At 41.1% G+C, this 14,670-nt stretch overlaps 2 protein-coding genes across 2 annotated transcripts in view; both read left to right on the forward strand.

The window, feature by feature from the left end:
* The window catches only part of ablim2 (actin binding LIM protein family, member 2), a 257,969-nt gene that overhangs the window by 90,040 nt on the left and 153,259 nt on the right, over window positions 1-14,670 (forward strand). The window lies entirely within an intron of this gene.
* LOC127579757 (importin subunit alpha-3-like) lies at window positions 3,752-5,305 on the forward strand. Its single transcript, XM_052032660.1, has one exon. It carries the CDS (start codon window positions 3,752-3,754, stop codon window positions 5,303-5,305), a length of 1,554 nt encoding a protein of 517 aa, XP_051888620.1.

Genomic DNA, 14,670 nt, shown 5'->3' on the forward strand with positions numbered 1-14,670 from the left:
TGGTGGTACATGTTGATGAGTAGCCACAGAGCAAAACGGACATCTGCACCAACAACAATAATTTAGGGGTCCCTAATCCTGATGATAAAGGAGAGAAAAAGAAACTTACAGCATTTCTCCCAATGCCACACAAGAGACCATTCATGAGCAGCCTGTAGGGATGGGACTATGGGGCAACACCAAGAATAGTCAGAGATTTTTTTTTCATTGCTCTTGTACATACATGTACTTGTGCATATGATGGTAAACTTGACTTGGAGAGTTTAAAAAAAAGCAGAAAAGGATCCAACGATTTAAGTGCAACTTGCACTGAAGACTTCAACAGGTAAGTACTGGAGGCTGAACTATAAGGATGATGAGCCATCTGCTCAATCATCCCATTCCATTTGTCACATGCAAGAATGTCCCTACCACCACTGTGGGCCAGCTGCCAGACTTCATGTTGCATTTCTGGGGACTGGAGTGAATTTGAGTTGGTGTGGATGGTGTCGCCTCCCTGCGTCTAGACAGGATCAACTGAGAAAACACAAACTAAAGTTTAGTACAACTCGATCTAACGTATACCTAATTATATGTTAGATTACCTAACAAATACAGGCATTCAGTTAACCCTTATGGTTGTCATTGACCTTTCATTTAATTCACTGTCATAGCTTGCTACTCAATTCATTAAGTTGCAAAACTCATGACTTGGGTTAGATACTATCTATGTGAGATAAACTGGCCAGCTAATTAAAATGGATCATGGTCTTCTCTGAATTGCTAACTCAGAGTCCCCCTTCTCCAGTAGTTGTTCTCATGTTATTGCTGCCAATGTACGCAACGTTTTTTTTTAATATGTTTGCCTCAAGAAGGCAGCATCCATCATTAAGGACCCTCACCACCTGGGATTTGCCCTCTTCATGTTAACTACCATCGGGGAGGAGGTACAGGAGCCTGAAGACCCACACTCAACGTTTCAGGAACAGCTTCTTCCCCTCCACCATCAGATTTCTGAACGGTCCATGAATACGTTATTCCTCTTTTGCACTATTTAGTTTTGTAACTTATAGTAATTTTTATGTCTTTATGTCTTGCACTGTATTGCTGCCGCAAAACAACAAATTTCACGACACATGTCAGTGATAATAAACCTGATTCTGATTCAATTTTTCAGAATAATGGGGCTCTTAAACCCCAAATGAGTCAATCAGACACAGAGGAACATGGAATTGATTGTTTCTGACGGTTTTCTTACATAGGGATCATGACCAAGTCTTCCCACTTAGGTTTTAACCTAGACCTCTGGCTCTCTGTTATTACCATAGTGACAACGAGCCCTTCTGTCTGCTGTGAGGCCTTTGATACCATGGGAGATGTTTCATGTCTGTACCTCATAGTTTAATTACCACAGATGGCCTCTCACAACAGTTCTTGATTCATAATTCTGTGATCAATCAGTACTGGAACATATGCTTCAGTTCAGCAGTTACCAATTTTCTTTGCATTCTCAGAGGACTTCGCAGACCGCCAATTATATTTGTGTTGTTCAAACTGAAAACATTGCTCAGTCTTCTGGATGGTTATTTTTAACCCCTTTTCTCTTCACACAATAATCTGTTGTTCATATAAAGTTGGCTTCCTTTCCCTTCGTGCTTTAGCTGCCAGGCATTTGACTACCAGGGAAACAGGCATAAATTCAGTTCGTCACTCCCTTAGCCAGCATTTGATATGGTATGGGGGGAAGAATCAGGGACTAGTGGCTGTCCTGACAAGAGCTTTTATTTAATTTCAGAAATAAACTTTATTTGTAAGAAAATATACTGTACATATACAAAAGAAGAAACAGTGCAAAAACAGAACATTAACATTCATGGTTGTTACATTCAGTAGTATAAACTTTAAAGGAAAAAAAGCACACAAACAAACATAGCACCATTGCTACTCACGTGGCTCCTTGAGGTGATACCCCTTTCATTGCTTGAGGGGCTTCCCCACCCAACTCCAGCCCCTCCATGTGTGGTAGCGGAAGGAGCCTAGACTGTAGTCCTTCCCCACAGAGCCTTAGCATTGGTTGCACTGAGCTTCAGTGCGTCCCTCAGCACATACTCCTGCAGCCTGGACTGTGTCAGTCTGCAGCATTCTCTTATGGACATCTTGCTCTGTTGGAAGATAACAAGTTTCGGGGAGACTAAAGGACATCCTACACTGAGTTGATGACCTTTCAGCAGCACTTGATGGCTGTCTCGGTGTGTGTTCCCGGGAACAGCCTGTAGATCAGAGAAGTTCTCAGTTACGCAGCTGCTGGGGATAAACCAGGACATGGACCCTTGCATCCTTCTCCACACCCTCTCAGTAAACCCACAGTCTGCAAAGAGGTGGGTGACCATTTCTTCCCCACTGCAGCCATCCCGAGGACAGCGTACATTGGGGGTGATATATCGTGTAGAGGAAAGCACTGACTGGGATGGCATCTCTCACCGCCAGCTAAGCGAGGTCTTGGTGCTTGTTTGTCAGATCTGGCGATGAGGCATTCTGCCATATGGTTTGGACCATTTCTTCAGGGAACAATCCCACAGAATCCATAGTGTCGCTGTCTCACAGTGTCTGCTGTACATTCTGAGCTGACCACTGTCTGATGAACTTGTGGTCAAAGGTGTTTACTTAGAAGAACTCTTCCACCAAGGACAGGGAAGCTGTTCAAGAGATTCTTCCAGCACGTCTCATCCTGCTCCACAAAGTGGACCCTGGATCTGAAGATGATCTTTGAGGATTCAGAGACAAAGAGTGCAGGTTTCTGGCTCTTCACCTCTCGGAGTTCCTCTCTCACATCGACCCCTCTCGACTGCAGAAGGAGAAGTTGCTGCAAGTCTGTCTGGAGTTGGCACAGTTCCCTCTGACTCTTTCTAGCTTTCTGAACACCTCTGAGGATGGAGAACCTCTTGATGTTCTCCTTGGTTGCTTCCCACCAGTGAATTGGTGAGTCAAAGAGGGGGTTCACGGTTCTACAACCTATGTAATCCCTCTTTAGTCCCTTGATGTTCGCTGGGGTCAGCAGCTTGACATTCAACTTCCACTTCCCCCGCCTGCCTTCAGGTCCTCCTATTGGTGACAGGAGGCTCAAAGGAGGCAGTGGTCAGAGAAGAACACCAGTGTGATGTCGCTGGATCAGACCATGACTGCCTTCAATGTGAAGAGGACTTCTACCTGGGACCATACTGAGTTGCCTGTTCTGGTCCAAAATTGTAATTAGGACAGCAATACAAATCTCCCCTTTCTCCACTATTATCCCATCTTATTTCAGGTAGGTTAGCAATGTAAAAACTAGAATTCTGACTTAACTGTCAATTTGGTTTTGTAATATGAACAGGGTTGCTGCTGTTATTTCGTATGTGGATATTTTGAAATAGTTATTAGTCATGAAGATAGAGCACTGACTAAGTTTATCTCTTGAGACCTCATTTGAATGTTGAAATTTGATTGGCTGGGAGGTTTGATTTGAACATGTCATAATACTGGTGTGATGACATATTATCTGTGACTGAGGCCAGCAAGTAAGAGTGTGTCTGGTACATTAACTAACACTGTTTTTGCAATCCTCATAGTGATATTCTCTTAGACAATTTGTTATTCAGATGTACTCCATTTAAAAGTTATGATGAGTAGTCTGTTCCTGAGTATCAAGGTGAGGAAATACTGGATGATAGATCTGCAGTTATTGAATCTTCAATTTTTCTTCTAAATACATTCATTTTCCAAGAAGCAAATGGACATGGCAGATAACGGCAAGTTGGATAATCAAAGAATTAAGAATTTCAAGAAAAAAGGACGGGACCTTGAGACTGTGAGACGACAACAAAATGAGATTGTTGTTGAGCTAAGAAAAATCAAGAGAGATGAACACTACTTAAAGCGAAGGAATGTTCTAGTAGGCAATGAAGAATCTGATCCGGATGGTGATGCCAAAGTTCAAAATGTATCATTAGAAGAAATAATTAAAAATGCAACCAGTGAAAACCAGGAAATTCAGCTCAGTGGAGTGCAAGCTGCTAGAGAGTTGATCTCCAGTGAATATGCTCCTCCAATAGGTGATTTAATCACCTCTGGTATTTTTCCGATTCTTATGCACTGTCTGGAACAGGACCAAAATCATCCATTGCAGCTGGAAGCAGTATGGGCTTTGGCAAATATTGCTTATGGTTCATCAGAGCACACAGAGGCTGTGATTAAATCAAATGCTGTCCCACTCTTGTTAAACCTGATAAGCTCTCCACATCAGGATGTATGTGAGCAAGCACTTTTGGCTTTAGGCAATATCATAGCTGATGGGCCCAAATACAGAGATTATGTCATTAATTTAGGAGTGATAAAACCCATAATATCTTTTGTCAATTGTTCAATACCCCTTACTCTCCTTCACACGATCACATGGGTCATTGTCAATCTCTGCCGTCAGAAAGATCCTCCGCTATCAAAGGAAGCTGTTCAAGAGATTCTTCCAGCTCTGTGTGTCCTTATTCACCACACTGATGTTCATACTTTAATAGATACTATCTTGGCTTTGTCCTACATAACAGATGCTGAAGATGACCAGATTCAGATAGTTATAGATTCAGGAATAGTTCCTCATTTAGTGCCTCTTTTTGGCCGTCAAGAAGTTAATATTCAGACGGTATCGTTGCGAGCTGTTGGAAATATAGTAACTGGTACTGATGAACAAGCACAAATAGTTTTGAACTGTGGGGCTCTTTCTTATTTCCCAGCATTGTTAACTCATTCTAATGCAAAACTCTGTAAAGATGCTGTATGGTTTCTCTCCAATGTCACTGCTGGGAACCAGCAGCAAGAACAGGCAGTAATCAATGCTAACCTCGTTCCTCTGGTTGTAAAACTAATGGATAATGGCGACTATGCAACTCAGAAAGAAACTGCTTGGGTCATAGCCAATCTAGCTAATGGTGGCAGAAAAGAACAGGTTGATTATCTCGTTGAACAAAATGTAATCATTCCATTTTGCAAGCTGCTTACGCTGATGGACCCACAGATAATTATAGTAGTACTGGATGGGTTAAGTAATATCATAAATACAGCAAATGATAAGACAGAACTGATAGCCAATCAGATTGAAGAGTGTGGAGGTTTGCAAATAATTGAACAATTACAACTCCACGAAAATGAGGAGATATATAAACTGGCATATGATATTCTTGATCAGTTGACAGCGGAGGATGAGGATAACACTTTTCTAGTAACAACAAAAATGGAAGATTCAAAACTTAGTTTTAATTCTTCTGCAGGTGATCCAGAGAAAGGGTTTCAGATCTAAAGAGGCATACTTTAGGGAGCAATTGAAGAATTCAGCAATCTTGATTGTATCCAATGCTGCATTTAATTGGACAGCAGTTCTACAGGTTATGTTTGACATCCTTGAATATCCAAAATAGAACAAAACTTTTCTTTTCAAATCATGGTTGCTATTCACTTATCAGGAAAAGAAACTTCTGATCAGATTTGTCTCTATGCATACAATTTAATGTAAATGTATGCAGACTTGATTTTCTTCTGCAACTCAATAAAGTCCAGTAAACAACAATGTGAGTTTGTCTTTCTTTGGCTGGATCATTTGATTCACTGTTTGCAGTCCTTTTAGAAGTGTATATGTCTTAGTACCCACCATTTCCACATCATTCATCTGCTAAACTACTGGCAGAGTCAGCATCCTCATCAATCATGTGTGGTTCTTACCTCATCAATCTGCATAGAAAACCATATGCTTGGTTTTCATGCAGGTTGATTACGTTGGACATAAAGACATATGCCCCAAACTTTGCAAGTGGTTATCAGAGTTTCCATCCTAGCAGAATATTCTCATATGTTCATGTCTCAGAATAAATCACATGCAGGAGCCAGGCTCCTTAGCTGCTGCTAGGCAGTCAAGCCCCATTTCAATCAAACACTTGTTGTGGCAGATCCCTAAGAGCTGAGTACAGCAAAAGAGCCAGCCAATAACTCTTTGAAAAGAAAATTAATGGCTGACAAAAGCTATTCTGAGTCTTGTGGAAGGCCCTCTTCCACTGAAACCCTGAAATCCTTTTCCAGTGGACTCAGGAACTGATATGCTATCTATGCATCTAGTGTTTGAGGTGGGTTATCAAAGGATGCATTTGTGGAGAATAGTGATATCATTCCACTCCTCGGTTTTTCAGTGGAAAGCCACTCCAGAATAATTTTTAGGTTGGTTAGAGTTATTAAAATGAATGGAGAATGTGGGCAACATCTGAGCTGTGTGTGGTAGAGATTAGTTATTTACTATAATAGTGGCATTTACCTCAAAACTGGAGGAATTAGCTCTTGATGTAAATATCAATGCAAAGGATGTCTTATAACGGCACAGAAGCAGGCCCAAAGGGGAGCAATCTCATTGTTTCTGTTCACTCTCTCATTATTTCCTTGTACGTCTGTAATTTATTATCTCAAAGTTGTCAAAGTTGAAAGTCAAGTTTATTGTCATATGCACAAGTGCACGTATGCACAGGTGCAATGAAAAACTTACTTGCAGCAGCATCACAGGCACATAGCATCATATAAGCAGCATTCATAAATCTATCAACTCCATGCATGTAGTTAAGTTGACCAGCTGACTTTATTCCACTTTGAAATCTGGCAACATTTGAAACTCCACCATTTTTTTCTTTCTTTTTCAATCTTTTTATTAGTTTTCAAATTAATACAGATTAATATATAACATCAATGTTTGTACATGTAATACAAAGAGATCAGGTGAACAATAATGGCATAGATAATCATAAGGAATAATAAAATATAAAAAAAATCTGTAGATCCCACGATCTCTTAGTAAATGAATATAATATGAGAAAAGAAAAAGATTTATTATATATATAAAAGAAAGAAAAAAAATCCCCAAATCAATAAGAAAAATTATAAACAATATATCAAACCAAACTAAACTACACAGAATATACAAAAGAAAGAAGGACTGAACCAAAATGATGACAGGCAGAAATGGCTAGTTTGTTATACAGAAGGAAAGAAAGAGTTGGAGAAACCTAAAGTTGGAGAGGTCAATATTGAATCTAGAAGGCTACAACTAAAAGATGAGGAAAGGAAGTTCAAAAGCTTAACAGTTTATTAGGGGTTTGGTATTGTCTTCAAATGGGATAATCTTAGAAACATAGAGAACTTAGCTGAGTAGGGAAGGTGATCTACTCAAATTAGAACTGGCTGTGACTTTGACATTGTGGAGAAGAGTGTTAGTCCAAGAGCATGCAGAAGTTTGGTGGAGTTTGAAAGCTGGAGATAGACAAGGATATAGGCTTGGCCCAGAGGAGTTAAGAATTCACATGAAAGCAGTTAATTTTAACTTCAACCAAGTGCAAGTGCACAAAGAATGAGAAGTATGTCTGGCACTTAGAAGTAAAAACAAAGTTGTAATGAGCATGTTTACATGAATAAATAAGTAAAGTAATATTTAAGATCAGAGAAGTACGAGAAGCATAACCCACCACTATCCCAAATTTCATCACCTCTAATACTCCTAATACTTGTATTCCTGCTGCCTTGTCAGTCAGTTTATTCTGTGCATTTAATAGGTTAACATATGAAGAGGCCACGCTTGGGTCCTGCTCTAATTCCTGGCTAATTTTTTCCACCATATCCCCATATGCCTTGATACTTTTAATGTCAAAATATATGTGCCTATTTTGAATAATTATTTGATGACTGAGTTTGACAACCCATTTGGATGGAGAATTACAAAGATTCACATTCTTCTAGTTGAAAAAATTGTTGCTACTTTCAATCCTATATGGCTAATGACTTGTCTCAAGATTACAACCAATCATTGCCAGAGATTCACTTGCAATGTATTTTCTTTCCATTCCTATATTGGTAATTGGTTTATTATTGGTTTACATTGAAGTACTACAAGGGAAAAGCAATAACAGAATAAAGTATAACAGTTACAAAAAAAGTGTAGTGCAGGTAGACAGAAGATGCAAGGCCATAACGAGATAGATTGTGAGGTCAAGAGTCCATCTTATCATGCAAGAGGTCCTTTCAGTATGCATATAACAGCAGGATAGAAGCTGTCCTTGAGCCTGGTGGTACATGCTTTCAGGCTTTTGTATCTTCTGCCCGATAGGAGCGGGGGGGTGGAAGAGAGAATGTCCGGGGTGGGAGGGCTCATAAGTAGGTTTTTAGAATCTTAAAGCCAAGCCAGAGAGAAGCACAACATTTGTCAAGGGATCTCTCAAAATGTTGGCCCTAGATAGTTTCAGGCAGCATCACCAGTAGGAGGTGGGGTTGCATAAAAGACCATCATTGGAAGAACTAATTTTTTTTTTGTTGTGATCCAGGAAATACAGGGATAGAAAAGCAGAAAGCCATGGAACTCAACAAATGACGTCAAAGGAATTGATCAAGAAAGGCACGATAAAGATATGAGTGACTGACAAGAAACATAAAAACTAGCAAGGTGGACAGAGGCAGGAGAATTTACAATGGGAATTAGGAAATGACAGGAATTAAACAATTATTTTTTGTCCATCAAAGAATAGGTGGTATCATAGACAACAAAGAAAGTTATCAAAAATGACAGGGGTATCTTAATCAGCTCAGTAAGTGGGCTGAGGAATAGCAAATGGTGTTCAGTCCAGATAAGTATGAGATGCTGCATTTTGGGAAGTGAGACCTGGGTAGGACTTTCACAGTGAATGGTAGGGCCATGGGGAGTGGTGTAGAACAGGACCTAGGAGTCCAAGTACATAGTTCCCTGAAAGTGATGTCACAGGTAGACAGGGTGGTGAATAAGGCACTTGGCAAGGTAGCCTTCATCAGTCATGCATTGAGTATAAGAGATGGGACGTTATGTTGCAGTTGTACAAGACATTGGTGAGGGTGCACCTGGAATATGGTGTGGACTATTGGTTACTCCAGCTGCGGCCTCACCAAAGATATCGATAATCTGGAAAGAGGGCAAAGAATATTTACAAGAATGATGCCGGGACTCAAGGGCTTGAGTTATGGGAAGAGGTTAGGCAGGCAAGGACTTTATTCCTTAGGGTGTAGGAGACTGAGGGGTGACCTTATAGAGTTGTATAAAATTATGAGGGGCATAGATAAGGTGAATGCACACAGTCTTTTTTCCCCAGAGGAAATGGAAGCAAAAACTGGAGGGCAGAGATTTAAGGTAGCAGAGGTTTAAGGTAAGGGGAAAGATTTAGAAGGGACCTGAGGGTCCACTTCTTCACGCAGAGGGTGGTGAGTATATAGAATGAGCTGCTCAAGGAAGTGGTTGAGCCAGGTGCAATAACAGCATTTACAAACATTTAGACAGGTACATGGATAGGAAAGATTCAGAGGGATATGGGCCAAACACAGGCAAATGGGACTAGCTTAGATGGGCATCTTAGATGGGCAACTACATGGACTATTTGGGCTGAAGAGTCGGGTTCTGTGCTGTATCACTCTATGACTCTAAAACCTATCAGAAGAAAGAAAGAAGAGGACTGGCAAGAATTGAAGGAAATAGTATTAGTCAAAAAATAGTACTAGAGAAGTTTGAAAGCCATAGATTCAGGAATTGTTACAGTGGTTTGGAGGATAATAAATTTGACCCCACTGTTTAAGAAAGGTATCACAGAGTCATTGATATAGTGTGGAAACTGACCCTTCAGCCCATCGAGTACACACCAACCACCCATTTTACTCTAAAATTAAATTAGTCCCATTTTTTATTCTCTCCACACACTCTTCAACTCCTCCCAGATTCTACTACTCACCTACTCACTAGGGGCAATTTACAGTTGTCAGTTAACCTGCAAACCTGCACATCTTTGGGATGTGGGAGGAAAGAAATGAGCAAAAACAAACAACTATCGACCTATTAGCCTAATGTCAGTCATAGGGAAAATGCCGGAAGGATGTAATAATAGAACACCCTGAAAGAATAATAGGACTGAGCAGAACCAACATGGATATATAAAAGGAAAATCATGTTTGACTAATCTGCTGGAGTTCTTTGAAGATGTGCCTAGTAGAATAGTTAAGGGGAAACCAATGGTTTTATTGGAGTTTCAGAAGCTGTTTGATTGTGTTCTGCAGTAAAGGTTGATCTATATGATCAACTGGGTATAATATAGTAACATGGTATATAGTAACAATTTAGTTATCAGATAGAAGGCAAAGATTTGGAATAAATAGAGCTTTCTCTGGTGGGATACTTGAAGGATTGGTGCTTAGGCCCCAAATTTACACAATCTAAGGCAACAGTTTGACTGAGGGGACCAAGTGTCATCCTTCCAGGTTTGCCGATTTGAGTACAGAGGAGGATGCAAAGAAGGTTCAAGGGGATATGGAGTAGTTGAGTGAGTGGGTGAGAACAGGGCAGACGGAATATACTTGGGAAAATGTGAGGTCATCTATTTTGGTGAACAAAGTAGAAATTTGAAGTACTTGTTAAATGGTGAGAGATTGTGTACCATTGACTTTCAAAGGGATCTGGCTGTGCTTGCACGCAAGGCACTGAAGAACATATATTGGATTGGGAGACTTTAATTATGGGGCAATATTGGATAGGCTGAGCTTGTTTTCCTTGGAGTGGAGGCTACTGAGTAACCTGATATAAGTGTATAGCATAATAAGAGGAATAGATATAGTAAGTAGTCAACATCTTTTTTCCCATGGTAGGGATATCAAAAGCAAGAAGGCATAGGTTTAAAGTGAGAGGAAGGAATTTTAAAAGGGATCTGAGGGCTAAGTTTTTTAAACAGAGTGATTGATATCTGGAGCATACTGCCAGATGAGGTGGTGGAATCAGAAACAATTACTATATTCAAGAGACATTTAGGCAGACACTTAAATAAGCAAGGCATAGAATTAGCAACATGTAAAGGGGCTGGAGGAACTCAGCGGGTCAGGCAGCATCTAAGGATGGAAATGGACAGTCGACATTTCGAGTTAAGACCCTTCATCTGGCCTGGAAAGAAAGAGGGGAGATAGCCAGTATAAAAAGGTGGGGGGAAGAGGTGAAGAGCTGGCAGGTGATAGGTGGATCCAGGTGAGGGGGGTTGATAGGCAGATGAAGGAGGGAGGAGAGTGGGAATGTAAGAAGCTGGGAGGTGATAGGTGGAGGTGACAAAGGGCTGAAGAAGATGGAATCTGATGGAGAGGATGGTGGAACATGGAATAAAGGGAAGGAGGTGGGGAGGGGAACCAGTGGGAGGAATGGGTGAGTAATGGCGGGGGTGAGGGAGGGAATAGAGGTATCTTGATGGGAATCAGTTGGATCAGGAGGAAAAAGGGGAAAGGGACAAAGGGGAGCTGTTACTGGAAGTTGGAGAATTTGATGTTCGTGCCATCAATTTGGAGACTACCCAGGCGGAATAGGATACAGGTCTAATGTAGGCAGATGTAGATGTAGGTGTAGATGGACAAAATGGTTGGTGGGCAGATGGACCCATTTCTGTGCTGTATAACTCTATAATCTATGACTGTAAAGGATGAACTTGCTTTGGAGGGAGTGCAGTGAAGATTCACTGGGCTATTTCTGGCGATGGCAGTTTGCTACTCAAGGAGAGATTGAGTAGACTGTCAGTTAATTCTCTGGAGTTTGGAAGAATGAGAGGAGATCTTATGGAAACATACAAAATTCTTAAAGGGCTTGACAAGCTCCAAGAAAAGAGCATTTTTCCTTGACTTAGGAGTCTAGGACCAGGGGCAAAGTTTAAGAATAAGGGACAAACTGTTTGCTTTGAGATTTTTTTACTCAGAATGTGGTGAACTTTGGAATTCTCTGCCTTGGAAGGCTGTGGAGGCTGAGCCATGTTTGTTCAAAACATAGATTGATAGATTTTTGGACATTAAAGGAATCAAAGGAGATGATACTGGAAAATGAAAATGAGGTAGAAGATCAGCCATGATCTTAATGAATGGTTGATTAGGCTCAAAGGGCAGGATGGCCTACTTCTTCTGAAAAACACGATGATGCTGGAGGAAATCAGTAGGCCAGGCAGCATCCGTGGAGAAAAGCAGGCAGTCAATGTTTTGGGTCAGGACCCTTCCTCAAGACTGAAGATAGGAAAAGGGAAAGGGTAATATATAGGAGGAAAAAGCAGAGCAGTGATAGGTGGACAAAAGAGGGGAGGCGGGGTGGGCACAAGGCAGTGATAGGTAGATGCGGGTAAGAGATAATGATAGGCAGGTGTGGGGGTGGAGGGGAGAGCAGATCCACCAGGGGATGGGTCAAAGGTAAGGAGAGAAAGGAAAAAAAGGTGGAAAAAAAGAGGCTAGGAAGGGGAAGAAGAGAAGAAGATTGCTGGGCGGTGGGGGGGGGGGGGTTACTTAAAATGGGAGAGTTCAATGTTCATGCCATTAGGTTGCAAGGTCGCCTCCTCGATCACCACCGCTGTGATGTCCTCTGCTGTCCGGCTCCTCGACCCCCTTGGAACCTTTGGAACCTTGCAGCCTAATGGTGTGAACATTGAATTCTCTCACCCCTTCCCCACAACCACCCCCCCCCCCCCAGCATGCTTCTCTTCTTTCCTTGCCTAGCTATTTTTTCTACCTTTTTTTCCTTTCTCTCCTTACCTTTGACCCCTCCCCCGATGGATCTGCTCTCTCCTCCTCCCCCACACCTGCCTATCACTATCTCTTACCTGCATCTACCTATCAACACCTTGTGCCCACCCGACCTCCGTCTTTTGCCCACCTATCCCTGCTCTGCTTTTCCCTCCTATATATTGGCCTTCCCCTTTTCCTGTATTCAGTCCTGAGGAAGGGTCCTGACCCAAAACATTGACCGCCTGCTTTTCTCCACAGGTGCTGCCTGGCCTGCTGAGTTCCTCCAACATCATCGTGTTTCTTATCTAGATTCCAGCATCTGCAGTCCTTTGTTTCTCTGGCCTACTCCTTCTCCCATTTCTTGGTTTCTGTTGTTTTTATGTAGTAGAGATTGGTATTATGATCATTGGTGTGGAATCTCACATCAGTTTTCAAATCCATTCAATGAATTCATTATGAAACTCCTGTTTCATAACCGCATTCATTGCAGTTATGAAATAGGAGGAGGCCATGAAAGGTCCTTGGGTGCTGCAGAGCTGATGGTTTGAGGGTCGGCAGAGAAGCAATTGCTTGGAGAGACAGGCTGTTACTTGGAATCAGATGAAGGTAGTTCCACTCAGCAGACAACAAAGGCAAGACATTGGAGCAGAGTGGTGTGTAAACCATTTTAAAATTTAAAATGTGTGTAAAAGTAGGACGGTTGTTTACAGTTTTTTTCAGTGCTTTGGCAGCACAGACTTCTTATTGGAGTGGTTCATAGCTATGAGGAAGATGACTGTGGATTTGGGAGGTGAAAACATATAAAAGGATTTTGAAGAGTAAAGGGAAGTTGGATATAGTAAAGACAATGAATTAGAATTTGCTGTTAGCAGTGAGGTGACCACATTTGCCACTGCCTTCCAGATAAGCTCCAAAGTTACCTCAGGCAACCTGAGCAATGACAACTTGTGGGAGGGAACTGGCTGGATCCTTCGTTGCATGTCCCAAGCATGTTGGGCTCATATGGATGGAGGTGGAAAGAGAGGTGCAAATAAGTCCTGCCCCATGATTTTGCTTGAACTTTAAAAGACTGATGCCAGAAATTGGATTACCCAGTATTTGTTTTTTTTTGCACTGTGCAATCTAAAATCAATTCTACCTAGGGGAATTGTTTTAGCAATTATTTCCACATCAAATTGTGTCCTTTATGAAACTGGAATGTGCAATCCTGGTCAGGACCTATACTAAGTTTCCTGATCTCTGTACAGTATCAGATACACATTTAACAACATCACATTGTCAGTTCTGTACTCTTGACCCCTTTCTGACTGAAACTTGTCCTCTCATCTTGGCAGAATGACTATTAAACATCGGTGATAGAAGACAGAGCACAAAGCACTGAAATCCCTAGTGAGATGAAAATTAAAGGATGTCAGTTGTCTCCCATGTTTTGCTTACATCTGATAAACTGGTATCCAATGGTCAAATATTTGTACAACCATTATCCCTTGCCCCATCTTTGTTTACAATTATTTTATGTACTTTAATGCATTAAACTAAAATCTCTCTCTCACTGATCACCCAGCATCTTGCAGTGGTCCCTGGCTGTCATGGAGAGAGGTCCTTTAAGTTTAGGTGACCTTCCCCACACATCGTTTGGCAAAGACTGGCAGTCACAATGATTCCCTGCAGTAGAAGTCATACCTTGGGACTGAGCAGTTATTTTATGGTTGGAACAATGACAGTGGCTTTTCCAACCAATTTAAACATTTTTCAGGGAGGCTCTATGCTTGTGTTCAAAGGAAATGCTTCCAATCCAATTTCTAGCCTTCTAGCCTTCAGGGGTATCAAAAACACACAAAAGCAATTAAAACCCTAAACAATGTAGAAAAAAACAAAATTCCAAAACTAAAAATTGCGCTTTAAAACATTTTGAATTAAACATTTAAAGAATTTCAAATATCTAAATTATTTACTATTTACCTGAGGGGAGGACCTGCTGGAGTTATACAAAATTATGAGAACATAGATAGGTTAGAAAGTAGGAAACCTTTTCCCTTAGCATATTTATTTATAACTAGAAGGGATAGATTTCGGGTAAGGGTTAAGTTGTTTAGAGGGGATCTGAGGAAG

The sequence above is a fragment of the Pristis pectinata genome, chromosome 2, assembly GCF_009764475.1.
Source record: "Pristis pectinata isolate sPriPec2 chromosome 2, sPriPec2.1.pri, whole genome shotgun sequence".
NCBI classification, from domain to species: domain Eukaryota; kingdom Metazoa; phylum Chordata; class Chondrichthyes; order Rhinopristiformes; family Pristidae; genus Pristis; species Pristis pectinata.